This window comes from Plectropomus leopardus, chromosome 6 (assembly GCF_026936395.1).
Source record: "Plectropomus leopardus strain MGB_pleo_1.0 chromosome 6, ASM2693639v1, whole genome shotgun sequence".
Lineage (NCBI taxonomy): Eukaryota > Metazoa > Chordata > Actinopteri > Perciformes > Serranidae > Plectropomus > Plectropomus leopardus.
The window spans coordinates 13,685,154-13,693,635 of record NC_142181.1 but is presented as its reverse complement, the minus strand read 5'-3'; the positions used below and the strand labels follow the sequence as shown (position 1 = coordinate 13,693,635).

The 8,482-nt window shown below is 41.4% G+C and overlaps 2 protein-coding genes across 3 annotated transcripts; one reads left to right on the top strand and one right to left on the bottom strand.

Annotated features, from left to right (window-relative positions):
* Nucleotides 1–167: 167 nt before the first annotated feature.
* On the top strand, nucleotides 168–2,629 carry dnaaf1 (dynein axonemal assembly factor 1). The gene is made up of 2 exons (XM_042486128.2): nucleotides 168–1,248; nucleotides 1,338–2,629. The coding sequence occupies exons 1-2, from the start codon at nucleotides 315–317 to the stop codon at nucleotides 2,270–2,272; spliced, it is 1,869 nt and encodes a 622-aa protein (XP_042342062.2). The 5' UTR covers nucleotides 168–314; the 3' UTR covers nucleotides 2,273–2,629.
* A 121-nt stretch (nucleotides 2,630–2,750) lies between these two features.
* mffa (mitochondrial fission factor a) lies at nucleotides 2,751–7,789 on the bottom strand. 2 transcript variants are annotated; one of them, XM_042486614.2, is made up of 8 exons: nucleotides 7,580–7,789; nucleotides 6,696–6,913; nucleotides 6,034–6,203; nucleotides 5,833–5,924; nucleotides 4,706–4,870; nucleotides 4,030–4,086; nucleotides 3,727–3,811; nucleotides 2,751–3,333 (listed from the first exon to the last, which is right to left on the bottom strand). In XM_042486614.2, the coding sequence occupies exons 2-8, from the start codon at nucleotides 6,907–6,909 to the stop codon at nucleotides 3,202–3,204; spliced, it is 915 nt and encodes a 304-aa protein (XP_042342548.1). In that variant the 5' UTR covers nucleotides 6,910–6,913; nucleotides 7,580–7,789; the 3' UTR covers nucleotides 2,751–3,201. The 2 variants fall into 2 exon arrangements, with proteins under 2 accessions (XP_042342548.1, XP_042342549.1); XM_042486615.2 differs by lacking the exon at nucleotides 4,706–4,870 and having other exon boundaries at nucleotides 7,580–7,787.
* Between the last annotated feature and the right edge of the window lie 693 nt (nucleotides 7,790–8,482).

Below are 8,482 nucleotides of genomic sequence, written 5' to 3'. Positions count from 1 at the left end.
GCAGTACTACCATCGTTACTTGTGTTTAATTAACTAGTCGTTCAAGTTCTGGACGTTTTGTTTACATCCGTGCTGCGCATGCGTCTTGGGTGCACGCGGGCATGTTCCGCTCAGGACTCTGACGTAACCACAGACTTACCCAGGGGGTGTTACCATGGAAACAAACATAAACGTTTGCTACTTTAGCCGACCGAGCGGGCTGTCCAGTCAAATTTAAAGGACTTGAACGTCTCAAAACCTGCTTAAATACACATATAACATAAGAATATATAGTTTCTATTTCTTCTGCGTGTTATTTTGCTATATTTTTGGCGATGTCCGCTTCTGAAGTCCAGGAAACGATGCGGAATGAAGTCAAAGCGACTCAAGAGGAATGTGGCGATGCCTCCGTAAAGGATGGAGCTCAAGAAAGCAAGAAAAACGATGAAAAACAGCAAAACCCACTTCAGGAGACAAAGGGAAAATATTCAGGTCCAAGAATGACCAAGAAGTTCCTTAAGGACCACTGTAAGGAGAACAAACTTTACTCAACACCTTGCCTGAATGACACATTGTACCTCCATTACAAAGGATTTTCCACCATTGAGAACCTAGAGGAGTACACAGGACTGAAGTGTCTCTGGCTGCAAAGCAATGGGATCCAACGCATCGAGAACTTGGATGCACAAGTTGATCTGCGTTGCTTGTTCCTTCAGCAGAACCTTATAAACAAGCTGGAGAACCTCGAACATCTGCAAAATCTTGGCACCCTGAATGTCTCCAACAACTACATACACACCATAGAGAACCTCTCAGGCCTTCCTAATCTGTGCTCTCTGCAGATTTCCCACAACAAGCTGGAGACTGTGGAAGACATACAGCATTTGAGTCAGTGTTTGGAAATCAGTGTGCTGGACATGTCTCACAATCTGTTACACGACCCTGAGATCCTCCTTGTACTCGAGGCCATGCCAGATTTGCGAGTGCTAAATTTAAGTGGAAATGAGGTGGTGAAAAAAATCCCAAACTACAGGAAGACCATGATTGTGCGTCTCAAGCAGCTCACCTTCCTCGATGATTACCCCGTGTTCCCCAAAGACAGGGCATGTGCAGAAGCATGGGCGGTTGGAGGTTTGGAAGGGGAACAGAAAGAGAGGAAGCAATGGGAAACTCGAGAGAGGAGGAAAATTCAGGAAAGCTTGGACGGCATGGCGAAGATTCGAAAGGCAGCCCTGGAGAGACAATGCCGTCGAGAGCTACAGAAGAAGGGTGAATGGCTTATGTTTACAACCCTAGTGCACATACGTACATAGAGTAAATGTGGATTTGCTTTTTTTAGACTGTCTCTTTCATTTCAGGAGCGACTGAGGCTTCCACCTCTCCAGAGACGCCATGTGAGGACAACCACATCCAGATTCTGACTTCACCAAAAGGAGAGACGATCCAAGCCTTTGTGCAGGACTGCCTGGATGCACATGAAGAGTCCTTGCAGAGTCAGTCAACATATGAGCGCGATGAATATCAGCCACACTGTGAACATCTAGAAGCAGAGCAGCCAGGTCAAGGTTCACAGAAGAGGCTGTTAGAGAAAGATGACCAGGAGAAATTACAGATGAAGCAGCCTGTGACAGAAGAGAAAGAGGATGTGAATCCAGAGCACGCTGCACAAGAGCAAGAGAGTATTACAGGAAAGATGCTCGAGACAGAAAAATTAGAGGACAAACAACAAAATGAGTCATGTGGAATCCAGTGTATGAGAAATGAAGCGAAGAGAGAGCAGGAGAGCACAACTGAGCGGTGTGAAAAGAAACAGCCGTCTCTGGTCGGGGCAGCTCCTCCAGAAGCGGACCACATTGTACCAGCACACGGTCCTGGACCCCTGGTTACAGAGCTGGAGGAAGAAGAGCAACTGGAAACAATTCACCTCCCACACCGCTCACTGTGTGTCGATGACCTCCCTGATCTGGAGGATATAGACACAGAGGATTTCACAGCACTTTTCTCCTCTCAGCAAGTGTTCAAACCTAAAATAGAAGTCATATCAGGAGGCAGTGATGAGGATGAACCAATCGGGGATCAGAGTGAGTTCATCCCCACCTTTGGTCCGGAGGAAAATTCATTGTTCTTGATCAATGGCAGCAACAAATCAGCCGGGATCTCTGACATGTCTTCATCATTGGTGTATCCAGGAGATGGGGATACCACAGAGTCACTAATGTTTGAACCAGTGGGAAAATCCAAAACCAAACAAACCTCTTCTCCACCACGCTGCCTGATTGAGGAGCTTGAATGATGCTCCTGAGGTTTAAGGCATTTTTCTGTCACATTAAAGTGACAATCTAGTCTCACAGCACATAGCTTTAGGGTAAATGTTCTTATGCTGGCCATGTGGGGCCATAAAAAGCCCAATGAGGGTACAGTTTTAATTTTAAAAATTAATATTTAGTGGTTATTATTCTAGTGGATTGTTTTTTGTTGAGCATATTTGTGTTACAGAATTTTAAAGCCATCTTATATGGTTAATTGTTAGACTTTGAAAACAGAATTAATATTATCTGATCTATTAATTTTTCTTATATAGTCTTCTTCCTTATTGTCAATTATAGCTGCTTTATTTTAAAAAAAATAGTCATTATTGCAAAATGTAATTCATCATCTAGAATATTTGTTTAACAATTTCAAAAGCATTTGTTCATTTGATTTATTGTAAGACTGTGAAAACAAGAAATTGTTATGCATTTCAGCATCAATAAAAATACAGGACAACGGGGTCATATGTATGGTTTTACTAAATTGTATTACATTTCCCCATTCAAGTCACATATTCCTCTCTCCCCAATAAATATTCTCCACATTGCAGCTCCTCTTCTGTTTTGGTAAACTACGCTTTACTGTATCTATGGATGACTTCTTTCCAAAGAAGTATGACATGAACAAATATTTACAACAAGTCATGCTTAGCATTGAGGCAAGAAGATTTGTAATAAAAACAAAACATGAGGAAACATGAGACAGGATGAAATAAGAGTAAAAAAATAAAACTGTACATGTATTAAATAAACCAAATCAAAATATAAGCCCTGTGGGAAAACAGACCTTGCACGTGTGTGTCATGGTCTTCTTCACACAGGGACTGAGTGCAGCGAGTAGCTAACATTTGACACATAGAATAAGGTAAAGTACGTTCTTCTGTCACGGTGATGGCAGAAATACGGGCCGGCTCTAACGTCGCAACCACACCCAGGTGTTGACGAGCCAGAAAGCTACAGTGACCGAGTACAGGATCATCTCTCGCTTTGCACGCTCCTTGTTCTCTTCTTCCAAATGTTGGAGTCTCCGGTTCAACTTGATAAGCTATAGATTTAAAAAAAACAAACAAATTTTCTCAGTGACAAGGCTTTCATGATTCACTTCATAATTCAAGTAATAATAATAACTTTGTTTATGTAACACCATTAAAAACAGTTTACAAAGTGCTTTGACGGACAGACAAAGCAGAAATTGGATACATAGACAGCAATGCAACAGCAAGCCAAACAGTTTTGTTGAACACAAGCGAGAACAAACTAGGGCAGGTAGAATGTAATCAGAAACAGAGGACAAATAATGCAAGATGCAGGGCACATAATGTCAATATAAAATAATAAAAAAGAACAAAACAACAAAACCACAAATAAAAGGAAAACAAAAGTCAAAATAAAAAGACAAATAGATGGTGATGGGTTGGTGTATTTATAAAGAACTAACCTGACGCCGAAGCGTTGTTGCATCAACCACAGTCATGTCATCAGGCCCTCCATCCAGTGTGGCTTCATATGTTGATAATGCAAGCCTGGAAAAGAGAACAGCCAGTTTGAGAATGACATAACTCAACCACAACAGAGTGTATAATCACCATTACACTTTGTAGATGTACAAGAATAGCAACCTAATTTTAACAGGTTTTTCTGCAGAGGATTAACCTTATTTCTTGACCCGAAATGAGAATGGAAGGTAGAAAAGGAAAAGGACAAAGAATCAGAATGAAAGTGAAGTGCCAGGTGGAGTTACCTGGAGTCATGCAGGGGGTTGGAGCTTGAAGCCGACCCCCCTCGCAGTGATGGTTTGCTACAGAGGTGGGGGAAGATGGGGTCGGGAGGAGGGAAAAATAAGAGAGATAGAGCATACTCATGGCACAGTGTTGCATACATGCACACACCTCGCATGTCCTTCACATAAGCTAATCCTAGTCTTTTTTACATGTCACATAACACGCTTTTTCAGTGCTCTTATATATTATTATTTCCCTACCAGACATGAGGCTAAGAATGGTTGGTTGTAGCTTTTATCTGTGATTTTTCATGGTAGAAAGTGCAGCTATTACAGTCATTTCCCACCTGCAAGTGTGCTAATTTAAATAAGCCACAGATGCAAAAGGTACATAAGGAAAAATTGTAACATTTTACATCTTGACTAATACATGCTGTATTAATATTGTTATTTAATGTTAGAAAAGGTCGTGCACTGCTAGAGCCAACTACAGAAACACTCCCAACTTCCCAACATAACTGAGGGCCAAACAACAACTGAGAAACACCACCACCTTCCCCTAAGAAAAAGGGTACCGAGGAACAGAATTTCGAGTCAATTTAATGATATTTTAAGGGAAAAAAACAACTGATGAAGTCTGTATTGCTCTTTCTGACCAATATCTTTTTTTTTAAAGGCTGGTAGATTGAGAGGTCACCTGCGAGGGTTCTCATCCAAGACCTCCAGGACTTGCTGGTAGGCCCGACGTGTAGTGGACTGGATGAAAGATAGAACACCGCTAGCGCTGTACAAGTTGTGTTCTTCTTCAGTCACGGTGAGAGGGGGGCAAGGGTGGACAGTGGCAGGGGGGGACGGGGTCGCACTGCTCAGTGCCCACCATTAAGAGCAGCCAATTCAGAGGGGAAAGGGGAGGAAAAGACAACAGAGGAAAGAAAGGAAGAAGGAAGGAGAGGGAGAAAATAAGGAAAAGAAACTGTCCTCAACCTTACTGGCTTTTTCAAAACTGCAATCAAGTTAAAAATAATTAATAGTAATGAGTTTTAACCTGCCAATCACTAACAGTGGTTTACTAACATATAATGCACTTAAAAAAAGAAGCGGAAACGAAGATGTGAACTACAACCACTGACGAGCACTGACGATTCCAGTCTTGACTACATTACTCAAGAACACTTGCTTGCTCTTGTGGCGACTTTAATCAATAGTACCCGGATGTCACATGCAGTTGTGTTGAGGAAAGTGATATGGACATGAGGTGTTTTTTGCTGCATTATAAAACTGTAAATACATGCATACGCCAATCTCATCATTTTCTACCTAAACAATAAAGCTACAGAGCACATGTAGTGGTGTACATTCAAATATGTAAAACTAGTATGCTTGACATCTGAATAGCTTTGCATTCAAAATGTACAGCTTGCATCTAAATTTTCTTTTGTTTTCTGTTGTGTTTCATTTTGTGTCCTGCAGTGTAGCTAAGAGGAGAGTGGGCACCTTAAATTTGTTTATACACTTTAATAACATTTTCTCATTTTCCAGTAATCCTGACATCAATGTACATTTCAAAATCTGGAAATGACCATTAAAAACGTATCAGTACATCAGTTATAGTGTTAATGGATTAGTGTCAGCAACAAAAAAAGCTAAATTCTGGATTGACACAGAGCAGCAGAAGTTCTCACATCAAAACCGCTCACAAAGGCAGTGACGACAGACAGACACGAAGAAAAAGGGAAACAGAGCTAAAAGAAAGATGCTCGTGCATGCATGTAGGAGATAACATGGAGCCGCCGCCAAGCTAATAATGACATATCCAGTACTCACGCAGAATCATTGCGCATCAGTTGACTGTTATGCCGGGCAGCTGCATTCTCACTGGCTGAACGCTCACGCCGTATTCGTGCGTGGGGCCGCAACTGCAAAAAATAATGACAACTGGTTTATTCATGTTATGGTTTACTGTAAGTAGATGGTTCAATTTGTTTTTATGCGGCGTAGAGGACAATTTGTTGCATCATTGCTTACCACTTCCTCACTGTCTGGAGCTGCCCGCTGATCCTCTTCCAGGAAGTCCAGGGGCCGATCACTAAGGGTGAGCACTCTGGGTGGAGTCTTCAGGGATAGGGTTTCTAGTGGTGTTGACTGGATTAAGTCCAGGTCTCTGGGTCTGGGGAACTGGGGGTCATTACTGTCTCCTGTTAAAGGAAGGTGACACTTAATTTAAACAATGTACTGAGATTTGAATGCTGTGGTTGAATAATGACTTTAATCTTCACATGTATAGTGAAACAAAACATGAGTGTGACCAAAGACTTTATTAATATTTGTTTGGATTTTATTTAGGATCACCTTAAATTTAATTTCTTCTTAAACTATGTTTAACAAAAATGACAAAGTTACTTTGTACCTTTATTCTTGGTTTTGGGAGATAGTTTTTCATGTTTACTAATATTTTTGGACTGTCTTAGACCATAAGAATAACATGCATGAATTTTGAAAATGGGCGTAGTTCCCATTTATATAAGTAACATGACAAAGTCCTGTGCTGCTGATTAGAGGGATATCCATGTCAAAGCCACATAATAACAGTCAGCTGACAAGCCCCAATGACACACAATTTGTTTGTAATAATAGACTTCGAATAGCACTGAAAACACCGCCCTGTATTGACAGAACAGCATACTAACCTGCAATCACAATTCTCTCTGGGACTTGCATTATGACACTGTGGGGGACCTCCTGAGATCCAAGATTAGGGTCCTCGCGGGCCTGAGGAGCCACTTTGAGCATCTCAGGGATGCGCATCCTCTGGCTGATCCCTTCTGTGTACTCCAGCTCATACTGGATACGGTTCATCTCCGCCATCTCTGCCGTGGGGGAAGGGAACGCTGCTCCATTCATTTTGCTGTGGGGAAGGATTTGTTCAGGATCACACAGCTAATTGTCAGCAACAAAAAGGTCACAAAGGGCAGAGAGCATGCCAAAATGAGAGACCTGTAGGTACTGATGGTTTCAGTTTTAGTCCTGTTGAACTTGTCATGCTGCATACTTGCTGGTATGTCTTATTTAACTGCAGCTACTACACATAGATCACAAAACAATAATATCCTCTGGGAACTCCTCATTAAATATTGAGGCAGCTGATGAGCTAGAGGCAGGGGTTAGAGATGGAAAATTTCTCGTGACACAATCATATGATTGTAACTTGGTGCCCTATGACTTTGCAGAAGGACACAAAAGGATGCTACATGGGTACATTTAACAGCACTCTTGACTTGTATGAGATCAGAGCTGCTTCAGCGGCTACTCGAACTACAGGATAACGATAAATGTCTTTAAATGAATGCTAACATGATGCTAATAACAATGGTGCATATTATTGACTAAAACTAGCCAGGCTAATACAATGGCTATGTGATTACAGTTAAAACAAGCTCGGCGATTTCAGAAAGTGTTAAATCTAACGTTAACGACTATTAACCAAAACCTGAAGCTGACGCTAGTTTTTATTTGAAAGCTACACAAAACATTAGCGCCATTTCCAGCTAGCGCGGCAGTTTCGGTTTCTTACCGCTTGTTTTGTTGTGACGGATAACTGCCTCTCCGACGAAGAATTTATTTATCAAATATTGAAGGAAATGAAAACCTCTAAATATACCCAGAATGGTACGGTTAAGTGCAGGTATTACAGATGATTTAGCTGTCAGGCATCTCCTTGTGTTGACACTAGAGAGGAACCTCCTCTCTTCTTCCGCTGTCTGTCCTCTAAACAGGAAGTTCCGACGCTCAGGAGGAAGTGACGTTTATTTACCGAGCGCTAAAATTAAAAGCAGATCACATTTAATTTTGTTCGCATTTTTTTTTTTGGTAACTTAAATTTCGCCTACTTTATAGGTGGAAGTTTGAGTTTGTGAAGACGTGAACTTGCAGGCCATGCGTTGTCGAGCATTTGTAAGATGAACATTTTGATGTTTAGCCTATTTTGGGTCAGGTTTTGGACCACATTTCCTGCAGAAGATGTCGATTTTTTTGTGTTCCTGCCAAACATCAGAGGTGGGTACTCTTTTCGATTGTAAGTCATGGAAGTTTTTTTAAGAATCTACTGTAAATGTCATGCAATTATTACCTGCCAGTCGCCCCTACACAGAAATTCTCATCCTTAATTTGCTCCTGTAGAGGGGGGTCAGGTAAGGTAGGATGGTTGGTTGACTTGGCCAAACTCAGCAGTCGGTTGTCTGCCATGAGAGGGCTGTCAGCTGATTAAGCTCAACTCTGCCCTTACAGTCCAAAAAAGCTGGTCCATGTGTGTCTCTTTTTGAGTTGACATCCTGGTGTTTGTAGTCATTTTGTGTCTATTAGTAGTCATTTTGAGTTTTTCTGTAGTTGCTTGCCCTCTCTTTAAAGTCATATTTTGTCTCCTTGTGGTCATTTGTGTCGCTGAGTAGTCATTTTACATGTCTTTGTAGTCATTTTT